This window comes from Salvelinus sp. IW2-2015, linkage group LG31 (assembly GCF_002910315.2).
Source record: "Salvelinus sp. IW2-2015 linkage group LG31, ASM291031v2, whole genome shotgun sequence".
Taxonomy (NCBI): domain Eukaryota; kingdom Metazoa; phylum Chordata; class Actinopteri; order Salmoniformes; family Salmonidae; genus Salvelinus; species Salvelinus sp. IW2-2015.
The window spans coordinates 7,461,133-7,476,110 of NC_036870.1; the positions used below are offsets into that span (position 1 = coordinate 7,461,133).

Here is a 14,978-nt window from a genome sequence, read left to right on the forward strand (position 1 = left end):
TGGCAGGTGTCAGGTGTCAATTCTCCCCTCCCTCACCCTTCTCTCCCACTCTCGTCACAAATTGCAGAATCCTCTGTCGTGTGTGTGTGTGTTTTCTCTCAGAACGTATGTCACTCTCACACACACTCACAGACAGCGGTTCATATGAATGATAATGGCCAGCAGTAATACCTGCCTCTGACTCGATCCGTCCGCCCCTCTCCTCCTTCCTCTCCTTCCTCCCTCTCTTTATACCCCTTCCTATTTTGGGTAGCTGGTGCGCCGGTGTAATTGTGAGGTTTTTATCTGGGCCCGGCACGGTGCGTGCAGACAGACAGAATACTGATAGGGCAGATTACACAGGGAGCGGGGGACATCCTGCCAGATAGCGCTCCACCGCTGGGCCGGCTGATAGACCCAGATTAAAAGCGGGGGCCACTGCCAGATAGTGAGCCCTGGGAGGTGATGCTGGGCCACAACACAACGTCATTATCGCAGGTCTGTCTTTGTGGCTCACACGGATTCTGATTGAAGGGAGTGGGCTTCTTTTTTTTTTGATGGCTGGGGCTTATTCGTGTGTTGAATGATTTTTAAAAGGTTGCGTTGGATTTGGTGACTGTCACAGAGATGCATACTTTATGTAGGGGAATTGACACACTTTACTGGTGGGTATGCGCGCACACACACACACACACACACACACACACACACACACACACACACACACACACAATGTAGTGGCATTCAGATGATCTCAGAAACATTTCACCCCAAATATGTATTTCTGTCCCGCAGTATCTTAGTGTTTTATAATGGTATTGTTCTGAGTTCATTTAGCTATGCCAAGACTCAGGGAGACTCATAAACACACACAAAGGCACTCCAGAGATGTGGGATGCCTCTGTAGCACTAAACTCGTCTCCTTTCCTCCCCAAGTCAGCTTTAACCCAGCTTGTAGATGTTTGGAGTAATGCTGTACACTTGTACTTTACAGCCTGTTAACTTCTCTGACATGATTGGCTGATACATGTTGGCTCAATCACTCGTCTTTTTTTGGATGTATACACACACACACGCAAGAGCGAGAGACGGGGGGGAGAGAGAGACGAGTAGAACAAAGAAACCTCTGCATGGTAAGATGGATTTATTCATTGCAGAGGCATAAACAGGGCTGTAGGGGAGAACAGAAAAAAGAGACAGAGAGATGGATGGAGGAAGGGAGAGAGAGAAAGAGGGAGGGAGATATGTCCACACACTCTCATTCTCTGCGGTGGTCCTGAGGGACTACAGCTCCACTGCCTGTCTTCGGTGATAGCGAGAAGCAGCATAGTGCACCTTTTGTTGGCTGCGTCAAGATGGACGGCATGTGCAGCTGTGGAACACAGAGGCCATTTTGTGCCAAATTGTATTCATTACCTGCAATAGAGCCACCGCCGCCACCACATCTTCTTTTGTCTGCACAATGTAGCATATATTTATACTGCACCTTGGTTGGCTGCGTGAGGATAGAATCCAACTGTGGAGGCGGGGGCCATTTTGTGCCAATCTACCTGCCTGTCGCATAGCTGTCTTTTACTATATCATGTCTTTTTATACTGCAACTTTGTTGGTGGCAGACAGATGGTAGGCAGGTGCAACTGCCTATGAATCAGAAGCCGTGTTTGTGCCTGTACACCACCTGCATAGACACATGCCAGAACTGAGCCGTCAGACCACGTAGCTTAAATGCCTTCCACACCATTAAAACATCTTGGACTCCGAAATGAAAGGGATTGGATCTGTTTGTGTCAAATCCGTCCGTCTTTCCCTCCATGTCATTCTGTGGAAGCTATGGAGGGGGGGGGGGGGGGGGGGGGACTGTTAAAGCTGTGGTGTGGCTCATCTGTCTTGTTAGCCACAGGGTATGGTCCTGTATTACAGTGGAGTCCTGTAAGGTCGTAACCTCCGGTCTAATGCCTGTGGAAATTAGGCTTGGTCTGCCGCGGCCAATTCAGTCTCCTCTCAGCATCCATTTCCTTTCGTTCAGCCAGGGTCAGCCCAATGAACACACACCAGCTGCTTTCAGACCGGATGGGGAACTAGATATTAGTGTGTGTGTGTCTAGTTGTGTGAGGGGGTTCTGTGTGTGTGAACGCCGGTGCGAGATGGAATATTTTCGGGTTTGGGTATGTGCATTACTACGTTGGTCTGTGTAACTAAACCCCTGTCCTTTACAAGTGTGTGTGGGTTTTCTTCACACTCTATATTTCTGTTCTTGCAACTACACTACCAGGGTGTGTAGGTTTGAAATGTTCTCCCTTAGTGTGTTAGTGTTTTCCAAACTCAATACAAGCCTGTACTACCACCGGGTTTGGCTACGTGTCCGCAGGTAGGATTCTGTCAGATGGCGTTACCGCTGTGAGCCGGACTCATTTGAGCCTGAGTCTTGGAGCAGTTTGTCCCATGCATAATTAATCACAAAGGAATGGCAAACAATGGCCCGGAGTTGTAGACGGTAGAGCAAGTTGACACTGTGTTCTTAGTGTATCTAATTCAGCACTCGCTGCTCAAAGTAGCGCCTCTTACTCTCTCTTCGCTGACACTGTCGACGTATTTCACGTGGGATGTGTGCGCTTGCGTGTGTGTCCATGCGTCTGATTCTGCCAGTATCGGTCTGTGTGCCTGCCTATGCTTGTGTGTGTGTGTGTGTGTCTCACCATATTGTGTATGCCTGTGTGTATATGTTTGTTTGTTTGTTTGTTTACAGTGTGGTATACACTGAGTGTACAAAACATTAGGAACACCTGCTCTTTCCATGACGTAGACTGACCAGGTGAATCCAGGTGAAAGCTATGATCGATTATTGATGTCACTTGTTAAATCCACTTCAATCAGTCTAGATGAAGGGGAGGAGACTGGTTAAAGAAGGATTTTTAAGCCTTGAGACATTTGAGACATGGCTTGTGTATGTGTACCATTCAGAGGGTGAATGGGCAAGACAAAATATTGAACGGGGTATGGTAGTAGGTGCCAGGCGCACCGCTTTGTGTCAGGAACCGCAACGCTGCTGGGTTTTTCAGGCTCAACGGTTTCCCGCGTGTATCGAGAATGTTGAGGCGCTTCTGGGTATAGACCTCTGCCTTTTACTGAGATGAGAGTAGGTGGAGATAGATACACCCCCCCCCCCGCCCCACATACACACACAGTACAAATACACACGGACACTCATAGGATTTCTATCAGAATGCTTTGTCTTTTACCAGTCCATTTCGCTCTATTGTCTCATCATTGAGTTGCTGCCTGTGGCTGTAATTGAACAGGCTCATCCAGGCTGTGTGCAGCCCTCATTAGCTGCCAGTAAGACACAGACCAATATGAGGGATACTCCAAAAGACAAGGTCGGCTCTGGCTTTGATCCTCGCCTCAAAACGACTTCAACACCGGTTCCACTGCGAGGGAGACTGAGGCCGGGGTCACACGGGGTGTGGYTGGATGTGTGTGTGGGCCTGCATACGTGCGCGTGTGCTCGTATGTATTTGATAGAAAGGAAGTTGGAAAATCAGAGTGTGAGGGGGGGGGTGGAAGGTGACGAGAGGTCTCGAAAGAGATTAGAAGTGAAAAGAAGCACGATTGAGGAGAAAGACATTCGGACTAATCAGAATTGACATGGGAAAGAGGTTTAGAAAGAAAGGGAGAATTGCACAAATTGAAACATGGCTCGGCAGATGGACAGAAAATACCTAGCAATGAAAATATAATGAATGTTTACTGATTATTTGCTGCTCATCAGCAATATGTTAATTGTGGTCATGACAAAAGGCTTCAACCGTACTGGTCGTTGACTGACAATGAGCTGCACTTAAGTGTTCCTTTCGAGGTTTGAGTGTCAGCTAATTTTGCCTTACCTCGTTAATGACCTCTTAATTATAGCTTGACGAGTGGGCGGAGCTTTTGGAGCATCTGTGGTAACAAGGGACGGTTTCCTGGTCACAACAGGTCATGTGATCAAGGAAGTATTTATCAAAGAATGTCTTATAGAATATCTTATAGAATGTGGAAATGTTTTTTTTACACTGTTCGTTGTCAGTGTTCATTCAACACATCTACTGGATATTATTGAGTCCGAAACAAAAAGTTCTGACCAGGACTGAGTCTGATAGGGAGAGAACATCTCCACCCACCCTCCAGCCATCAATGAATACTGTATGGAGACCCGCTCAGCGCTAACATCATGAAACTTTTATGACTTGGATGAAGTCGTCCCAGACAGAACTTTGATAAATATATTTAATTATTTATTTTCTTCTCTCCCTTTCACCCCACCCTCCGCTGTCCTTTCCCCTTCTCTCTTTTTCTCACATGATTCCCTCTCTTTTGGCCCGTCCTCCTCTCGACAGCGCCCTCTCTGGTGAGTGAGTTGCGTGCGGAGAAGATTGAGCAGCGCAGCCTCACCCTGATGTGGAGGGAGCCTAGCTACCCCAACAGCAGCAGCACCGAGTACGAGATCAAGTACTACGAAAAGGTAACTAAAGAAGCTTTAAACTCAGTCATTCCGTCATATACGGTCCACTCCATCGCGTTACATTTCATCTCAAATCCGCTCTGTTACACCAGTCCACTCTGTCACATTCACTCTTTAAAAGAATATATTTATATTTCCCAGACTCAACTACTCCGTTGCACTCCCTCTCAACAATACTCTCAAATCGTCACTTGGCGCACTCCCTCTTTCAACACTTCTCTCTGTCTCCCTCGCCACATCCCACTCTTTGCGCGCCGTCCGTCCATCACGTTCATCTCTGTCAATGTCGCCTATTTGCAGTCTCCACAGGGACACTCAGTACGACTGTCAATCTCTCTCTCTGTTCTCTCCATGCCATGTTTCTTCATGGACAGGTATGACCGCGTTAAAGAGCACACACCTCCAAATCCTCATTACCGTGTGACGACAAGCAAACGGCACACACACACACACACACACCTAAACATTGATTCAGACACGCGTGCAGATCCTAGGATTTTGGCCACCTTTAAAGCTTTGGGGAGATCTCTCCATATGTTGCTTTGATTCTGAAGGCTTTATGCACATCGTCTCACGACCTTTAACCTTTAGAATCACATAAGTCTGCTTGTGTTGTTTTACATATTGTCAGCCATACTAGTACGGTGCCCCTGGAGCAAATTAGGGTTAAGTGGCTTGCTCAAGGGCACATTGACAGATCTTTCACCTTGTCGGCTCGGGTATGTGAACCAGCGTCCTCTCGGTTACCAGCCCAACGCTCTCTGAGTGATCTTATGACACGCATAGGCCCCACTCAGAATCAACCGAGTGACGGGAAAGGGATCAGTCGAAAGAGTTCATTATAATAGATGTCGTTGTATCCGAACGCCGCTTGCAGTCATGCGCGCGTACATTTTACATACGGATGGTCCCCGAGATCAAACGCACTGTCCTGCCGTTGCAAGCGCCAACTGTGTCTTGCGACAGAGAGTATACCCGCTTGGTGCTCTAGTAGTTTTAACGTAGCAATGTTTCGACAAAACGTCTTTCAAACGTTCTTTCCTGCCACTCTCTCTCCTCCCTCCTTCAGGAACAGAAGGACAAGAGCTACTCAACGGTCAAGACGGCCGCCACCCGCATCAGCGTCAACAACCTCAAGCCTGGCACCACCTACGTCTTCCTCATTCGCCCTTTCTCCACCCCGGCCCCCTCCTCCCTCCTCTCCGCCGCAGCGTCCTCCTCTTCCTCCTCCCCCTCTCCCATCGACTACGGAGGCTACAGCGCTCCCCTGGAGCTGCAGACGCTTGGCGAACGTGAGTATGCCTATTTCTCCCTCATTTTCCTCGCTATCTTGTTCCATCGCTGCGAGGCAGCTTGGGATAGGGCCGTGTGGGCGTCCGGACAGCCCACACAATGAGGCCTCCTGTTTTCTAAAGACTGAGGTGTGTGTGTGGAGGGGGGGGTACATGCAAGGTTCCAGGATTTAGAAATCAAGCTGTGAAATGTCTCTTCTTTTTGATCTGTGATAGGGTGTCCCTTTATTGTCATCTGTGTATGTGTGTTTCAGTGTGGGAGAGTTTGTGTGTTTGTGTCCATTTATGTATGTGTGTGTATTCTCCCGTATGCCTGCTCTTAAACAATATGTGTGTGTCCGTTCCAATCCACAGTGGCGCTGGCGTCCAGTGAGCAGAACCCAGTAATCATCATCGTGGTGGTGTCTGTGGCCGCCCTCATCATGCTACTCTCTATGGGAGTGGGCCTGCTCCTCTGGAGAAGGTACACACACACTCTCTCTCACTCACTCTCTCTCTCTCACTCTCTCTCTCTCTCTCTCTTCTCTCTCTCTCTCTCTCTCTCTCTCTCTCTCTCTCTCTCTCTTCTCTCTCTCTCACACACACATACACACACAACACACACCACACACACACAAGACAATATGCCATCACCGACCAGACCAACACAGACAAACTCATCATTTTATCTATCAAGCAATTTACTAACATCAATCAAACAATTAACTAACAAAACCACAACCACAACAGCACACGCTCAAACAGATATACACCACACGCACACGCAGTAATACACACACACACAACACACACATTCAGATATACACAACGTGCACGCACACACACAAACAATTACATCTGAAGAAGGTACACCCATAATGGGGCACGCACACAATAAGCACGCACACTCCTCAACACACACACACACACACTCTCAGTCACGGCTCATGCCACTCCATCATAATCCTGATTACAATAATCCAATGACTAGAAGCACTCTGCCTCAAAGCATGTAATCACAATGAGAAGAGCTTTAATGCATGTTCAATCAGCTCAGCTCAGAGCCACTGTAATATAGAGCATTAGCAAGGCTCTTTAGATTGGCAATGCTAAATGGTTGTATCGTTTCCAGGATTTAAATTAGACTCATCCTCTTTGTCTTGTGCTCTTACTTTTGTCATTCGACCATAGTTTTGTGTACATTATTTACAGTTGTCATGCACAATTGAGTACTTTCACTATGGTTACCAATGGTTACCAGAGTAGTAACTACACAACTTAAGGGCAACTCCATGTTGTTGCCAAGAAGTTTTGCCAAAAATGGCATTGTGTGCACAGAAGTCCTGTGTGTTTTATTCAGTTGAGTGGAGAGATGGAAGGTGGTTCTCTGCCATTTCAGCTCTGTGCACTTTGACATCTGTCTACGTCTATAGAAAACCCAACTCACACGCCCACACACACTCCCCCGCGCTCTCACACACTCCATCACACATGCTCCAGCGTGTTGGCATTCAGACTCCACACTCCCACGCAGACACACACAATTATACACACACATACACACACACACAAACGGCCGCAATCAGATCTTACATTTGCGTTTGACCCATTTGGCCGACACTCTTGTACAGAGCCAATCACAGTCAGTGCATCTAATACGGAGGCAATTAGAATGTTAGTCTAAGATAGTAACATATGACACACACACACTCTCTCTTTCCCTCACACACACACAGCAGTGTACACACTCAGTCGCTGACTTATCACCCAGTATCTTTGTGTAGAAGAGATGTCCGACTATACAAACCCTCTATTTTCTTCAATTTTTCTCCTGCTCCACATTAATCTGGGAGATGGGATTAGATGGAGTGTGAAATAGCTTCCATTCATTCATTCACACCAACACAATACGCTGAGGACGCACAGGGACTGTCAATCACACACACGCTTATTGCGCACACACTCACCCATACACGCGCACACACTCGTTCACACACTCACCCATACACGCGCACACACTCGTTCACACACTCACCCATACACGCGCACACACACTCAACCCCACAACAATGCGCACACACACTCACCCATACATGCGCACACACACTCACCCATACACACGCGCACACACACGCACACAAGGATATGTTGCACACACTGGCCAATTACACCTTCACACCGACATGCTTTAAATGGCTAATGGACCCCACACACACTCGCTCAGATACATACTGTAACTTATTGACCCATACACACGGACCCAATCCTGCGGACACGCCCCCATGACCAGTGTGAACCAATTGACCTTCATTGAGAATGGATCTATTGGAAACTGCTCATCCCAGAATGCTTGCGTCGTTCATCAGTCTATGAGAATATGGCTATTAGCCGGCTCTTCTCATCCTCAGACCCAGGCAGGTGGGTTGATGCCTCAATTACCATGCTTTCATGTTTGCAAATATGGCTGACCTCTGATATCACCGCAGGGCTACAATTACAGATGATCTGCTCTCACACACACACACACACACACACACACACAGATTATCTCCACTTGAATGAAATGCCCCTGTCAGATCAGGCAGTTTGAAATTGTGTCTGGGGTCGGCTAGATGTGTTTTGCCTGGAGGTTATATGGTACGTATATGAATCTCACCCATCTTTCCTGTCCCTCTTCCTCCCTTCCTCTTAGAGACCTCGTTACGAGTTATGGACACATTACTGGAACACACACACACGTAGCGTGAGAGGGAGACATTGTTATAGCCATGCACATACTGACACTGACGTACACAGTGATTGCCACACTGCATATAGAAAGTCCCTTTCCTACTTTAGTTTACATGAACAGACAGATGCAACACACACACARTTCGTTCCTGCTTGACAGAGTTTGACAGTGCCAAGGTTACAGGGCAGCAGCAGCCCCTAATCTCTCCAGGAAGTTCAGGCTTGGCTGGTCAGAGAACTGATTGTTTACCCTTTGCTGCCTCCGGACAGACACTGTTGGTCACACGGTCAGCGGAGAGGGGGACGGAGGGAGAGAAATAAATATAGTAGGAAGGAAAGAAAGAATGGTGTAGGTGGAAAGCCATTGCGTAAGTGTGTGGACTATGACCCAATCCTAGGAGGGGTGGATGAGACGGAAATAAAGAGAGAGAGAAAGAGGCTCAGTCCCTTGTCACACTTGCTGCACGCCTGGTACACACCAGTGCTTTCCAATCAGTGTTCTCCTCCAATGGGCAGCAAACTACTCCATTTTGGATCTGCCCCCTATGCTCCGCTACTTTCCTTTCGAGTTCCCCTTTTTGTTTTTCTCACTTCCTCCTTGTCCCCTCACTCCCTCAGCCTAGCTCCCCTCGTTCTCTTTTATGACCGTACATGTGAGGCTCTCTATGCTCATCACAAGGTGAATCCCAATACTCTAAAATGGCCTCCTCTACAGAGTTTGGCCCTTATGTTGACAGACTACATATCAGTCTAATGTGCTACTCACTGGAAGAGATAAAATAGCTATTTTTGCCAATAATTTTTTTTTGCCAAACTCTTCGGTGTATCTAGGCTCTGGGTGAAAGCACCATGCATACCTTCTGGTTTACATCCAGGCTGTCCTATGACATCAAACGGAAAGGAAGCCATTTCAGAGATTTGGGGGGCACCACCTGTCCTGTAGCCAATGAGGAGAGAGGTTGTGATTTAGCCCCGCCCCCCTGCCCTTCTTCTCTTCTACCCAGCAGTCTCTCGTCCAGCTCCTCCAACATAGCTCCTACTAGCGTGGTGCTGCTCTCCACCTCCTTCTCCGCTCTTCCTCCTCCTCCTCTTCCTCCTCTTTCTCCCTACACGCAGCTGTCAACCCCCAGGTACAGGCATGTCTGCACTCCTCCCTCTCCCCTGCTCCTCCCTCTTTCCTTTCTTCCCTTTACCCTTTTCTTTGGTAATATTCCTCCGCTCTTTCTCCCTCATTCTTTTCCTGCCTGACCCGGTCCAACTCCACCGCCCCAGTCTAGACAGAGAGATGATGAAACAGTGACTCCTTGTGTGTGTACTTTAATGTGTATGCTATGTTGATGTGTATTGGGGTGCTAAACAGGGGTCATCTGGAAAAGAGACCTGGGTCTCAGCATTGACTCCCTGTCAAAATAAAGGTTAAATAAATAAAGGTTTAAAAAATAAAAAATAAAATGACCTTGGGCCTGGTTCCATTCGGATCCGTCTTCCCATTTGGATTTCACAGATGACAATTGATACGTTATGGTGGAGGGCTAGGTGGAGCTTACACCTGTCCATGCTTTCAGACCTGTGAAAGCTGCAGGTATAGGGGCTAGGGGCTGAAATGGTACCAGGCTGTAGTATGCCCTTTGCGCTCTTGCCCTCTCTCTCTCTCTGCATGTGTCTGCTGGTTGGCCCTGACAGATTGGCCCTAAAGGCTGGTTGTCTTATTCTTCCCCACTCCTCTCTCTCTCGTCCTGCAGTTTAAGAGTCTGTGTGTGTGTGTGTGTCAGCCTCCCCTCCAAACCTGTCTTTCCCATCGCACCGTGTGTGCATGCACTGGTGATATGGCTTGACGTGCGCATTAACGCACATGAACAGACACAAACAAGGACACGCACACAGACAGCGCATGCACACATGAACAGACACACGCATTAACAAGCGCACACACACACACACGGAAGACAGCCAGACGCACATACACGGACATGCATTCTCACAGCAGACATACACACTAATGCACAGTTGCGATCACACTAAAACAATGATGTGCGCTCACACTCCTCTTGTATATTGTACACCACAGGCGGCTGGTGGCGCCTTAAATGGGGAGGATGGGCTCGTAGTAATGGCTGGAATGGTATCAAACATACCATTCCATTCACTCCATTCCAGCCATTATTATGAGACGTCCTCCCCTCACCAGCCTCCTGTAAGTTTATTATATGTTTATGCACATATTTAGCCTTTAGCTCTATTTGACCCTGTGCCTTTCTTTTGTTTCAAACTGGTTGTGAATTAGAGACAACTCAATCGCTGAATGCTTCTTCACGGCCTGTAATGAATGTCCCTGCTTCCGACTCGGACTCGAATTGTAGCACTTCATCAAGGCCTCTTGTCCTCATCTCAAATTCCCATGTGCATGGTGGCCAAACAGAATGCCTGGCTCTGGCTGTCCCCATGCAGTTCTTAATGTCTCACTCTGGTGGTCTTAAGAGCAAGGCCCTGAACTCTCTCTCTCTCCAGTTGGAAAGCTCCACCAATTAGACAGCCTCTCTGTACTACTACTTTAGGATCCTCTGTGGAGGCACAGGATGAGCTATGTGAGAGGAAGTGTGTACAGCTCATTAGAACAGTTGGAAGAGTGTGTGTTATGGGTTGGGGGGTATTTATGCAGAAGTGTGTGTGCGTGTGGAAATGTGCGAACTATGAAGGTACGCCCATGTGCAGGTTTGATTTCCACAGGAGATGCCCGGTTTCAGAAGTGAGTTTTGTCCAACCAGTTCCACTGAACAACAGGGGGGGGGGCTCGATCAATGATCCAAGTTCCAATTCACTGAGGTCCAGAAACCTATTGTTCTCATTTTAAGAGGAATTGAAGACTTGTATCATCTATTTTTTTTATATAGCTAGTGATGTTTTATATCTCTGTTTGTTCCCTCTCTGCAGACAGTGTAGATACAGCAAGGCCAGTCAAGAGGGAGACGAAGAGCTCTACTTCCAATGTGAGTAACTGTGCTGAGGAGCGACACACACACACTCCCTCTCTCTGTGTGTGTGTGTCTGAGAGATTACTTGTGAAGTATTAACTTGTGCATGGCCATTAATACTTAATTCCATGTGCGTGCTTAGGATACACTGAGCACACTGTTACAGTCCGTTGGATGGTGTGTGAGGCGGAATGTGATGGAGAGAGATTTAAATAAATAGGGAGGGAGGGATGGAGGGAGGAGGATGAGGGGGGGTGGGGAGAAGGGAATTGATAGCTGGAACAAAGACAACGAAGGAGAAATAAGGATACGGAGTGGGCCAGCCAGATGATTTGCCGTCCCCCGACTAGGAATGATTTGACTGTTTCCCATGTCTGTTTTTCCACCAACCATTTTGAAGGACTTTGTTCTTTGTTGTGGGCTGTTTGACATTTTTCCTCTGTGTGTGTGTGTGTGTGTGTGTGTGTGTGTGTGTGTGTGTGTGTGTGTGTGTGTGTGTGTGGTGTGTGTGTGTGTGTGTGTGTGTGTGTGTGTGTGTGTGTGTGGTGTGTGTGTGTGTGTGTGTGTGGTGTGTGTTGTGTGTGTGTGGTGTGTGTGTGTGTGCGCGCGCACTTGTATCGTGTCTGTGTGTGTGCAGGTGTCTGTGCTTGTATGCGCGTGTGTACGCTTGGTGAATAATGAGCTGCAGCCATGTGGCTGGGAATGAAATCTGCTCAAACAAGGACACGCCAGCAGCTGACGAGCTCACACACACTCACACACTTTCTCTGAGACGTGCACAAATGCGGGCAGACATCTGCGCACACTTAAAGCGTGTAAACACAGACACACACAAGCATACACATACACACTTCCCCCGCCTTCCCGTTGACAACGCTACTTATTCAATCTCTGGGGTGCCCCTGTATATTGCTGCCCACAGTTAGACTGTGCTGTGTGAATGACATGAAGCCGTGTGCGTGTATTTCTTGTGCAGTCATGCAGTCTTAAGATCCATTCATTTCCCCTCAATCGCTTGTGGCAAAGACACGGTTAACCGTGAAACAAATCAGCCACACAAAAAGCCCAAGCAGAGAGAGAAGGAGCAAGAGCAGAATGAATCAAGACTGCTGCTGGCCTACTTTAAATAAAAGTAATAACTCCTCCGCTGAGCTATTGTTTTGTGTGGTTAAAAAACCCATTGCTCGGGAAAAAGAGGGTCTTCGATCCTTCCACTCAACACAGGCCAGCTGGAATGGAGAAGCTTTCATTTGCTCTGCAATCAGACTTTTGTGTGTGTGTGTGTGTGTGTGCGTGCGTGCGTGCGTGTGTGTGATCAATAAGCCGTTATGAAACAGTGAGTCGAGACCTGGTCGATTTAGAGTTGTAATCACATTTCAGAACCAGTCTGGCCCCAAAGGCTTCTGGGATGGCCCGGAACATTCACAATGGAGTACAGGTTAGAAGGCAAGAGTTCACAAGGCAGACATTTAGTGTGAGTTCACAGGACAGACATTTAGTGTGAGTTCACAGGACAGACATTTAGTGTGAGTTCACAGATACGTGTGGGATAGGAACTGAATATCACCTCCTTTGATGCAGGTAGAGTTTTTAGGTTTCTGTTTGTAAAATAAACTCTCCTAGCAAAGTGACACACTCAGGCTTTTACCTCAGCATTTCCTGTCAATTATTCCCGACCCTAGTTTCTAGTGAAGATGATTAGCTTTTTTCTCAACGGTTCTGAAGTCTAAGACACGAACCCTTTAAGCTGAGCTACTCTGTCTCGAGGAAATGTGCGATGCACAAGTAAGACATTCAGTTAGTGATGTGGTCGATTCCCTTTTTCCTTACGTTTTTTTTTTTTTTCCCCCAACCAGTTCAATGGCTGAGAAAAGGGCGACGAGACAAAGCGACGTATTCAAATGTTAAAACACCACCCGTACGGTAGTTGTCAAATGAAAGACTACGCTACGGATTCCCACTCGTGTCGTGATCTATTTTCGCGTGCCTTAGTAGTGTTGAATACGGATGTGTGATTCTGTGGTGTTGCGGTAGATTGTGCAGGTTGTAATATTATGTGACTGTCTGTGTCCCACAGTTAAGATCCCGACCCGGAGGACCTACATAGACCCAGAGACATGTGAGGACCTGGTGCAGGCTGTCCTCGCCTTTGCCAAAGAGCTCGACAACTCCAGCATCAAGATAGAGAGAATCGTGCACACAGGTACTGAGACAGTGCTTTGGCGTTCATATACTCTCATATTCTCTTTCTTTGTGCTTCCGTCTTTTTCTTTGCCAATTTTCACTCCTCCTTGTTTGCCCTGTCTTTGTCTCCTTTTCTGTCTCTCCCCCCCGCTCTTTCTCTCTCTCGCTCGCTCTCTCTCCTCCGCTCTCTCTCTCCTCCGCTCTCTCTCTCCTACTGCACCCACAGCATGTTGCTGCGCACCGTCATGCTTTCTTCAGAACGTGACACTATGCATTGCAAGTTGTACAAAAGAAAAACCTTAAGGTTTACAATCAGACATAGAAGTATATATCTTTGTTTTCTCATGGTCTTTGAGATTCTTTGGTGCTTTTTTGAGTGGTCAAACTCAATTATGGGCCTGTCTGTGCCCTTTAAACTGAGGAGTGGCTTTCTGCCTGGGAACCATCTACATAAAAGGCTGAATTGGTGGACGTGTGCAGAGATAGGTTTGTCTCTCTGGAAGGTTCTCCCATCTCCAAGTAGGAAACTCTGGGGCTCTGTAGAGTGACCAACAGTGTTACCTTGGTCGTCCTCGTGTGGAACAAGGCCTTCTCGTCGCAATGTTGCTCAGTTGTCCGGGCAGATCACCAAGGAGAAGAGTCTTGGTGGTTTCAATGTATTGTTTTTTTAAAGAGAGGTGAATTGGAGGCTCTGTGTTCTTCTGGGGACCTCATGCTGCAGATGTTGTTCCGGTATATCCTGTCCTCGGATCTTGTGCCCCTCGACACATCTGTCTCGGAGTCTCTAATTCCTCAGGACAAAATTCTCGAACCTTCATAGCTTTGGTCTTTTTGGTCTGACATGCCGAGCTGCCAACTCGTAGGGAACCAATGTATATTAGACAAGGTTGTGCCTTTCCAAATCGATGTCCGCTAACTCATTGAATGCTTACCACAGGTGGATCCAATCAAGTTGTAGAACTCTCAAGGATGGAACACGGGAGAGAACGAAGGGATAATCGATATGACCTGGGGAGCATATTAAGTGGGAGTCTCATAAGCAAGGAGGGGCCAAATTACTGAATGGGTTAATAAGATCTTGGCAGGTTTTCCTTAATTTTTTAATCATTTTGCAAACATTTCTAAAAAACTGGTTTTTCGGGAAATGGGTTCATCATAACTTTAAGAATAAGGGCTGTAACGTGAAAAATGGTGGAAAAGGGGGATGGGGTCTGAAATACTTTCCAAATGCACTGTCAGTGGTGAGGGGCTAGGGGTTTATTTGTGATTTAGGTACTAGTCACCGCTGGTGATGACCTCCAACGGACAATGTTGGAGTTGGTCAAACTGTCGCCAGTATCC

The 14,978-nt window shown here is 47.4% G+C and overlaps 1 protein-coding gene across 1 annotated transcript in view; it reads left to right on the forward strand.

The window, feature by feature from the left end:
* The window catches only part of LOC111955472 (ephrin type-A receptor 7-like), a 181,665-nt gene that overhangs the window by 136,267 nt on the left and 30,420 nt on the right, over positions 1 to 14,978 (forward strand). Inside the window, exons 6-11 of the mRNA XM_070436250.1 lie at positions 4,356 to 4,480; positions 5,550 to 5,772; positions 6,127 to 6,235; positions 9,486 to 9,611; positions 11,413 to 11,468; positions 13,531 to 13,656. Of these exons, the coding sequence (XP_070292351.1) occupies positions 4,356 to 4,480; positions 5,550 to 5,772; positions 6,127 to 6,235; positions 9,486 to 9,611; positions 11,413 to 11,468; positions 13,531 to 13,656 (765 nt within the window). The remainder of the gene's footprint in view (positions 1 to 4,355; positions 4,481 to 5,549; positions 5,773 to 6,126; positions 6,236 to 9,485; positions 9,612 to 11,412; positions 11,469 to 13,530; positions 13,657 to 14,978) is intronic.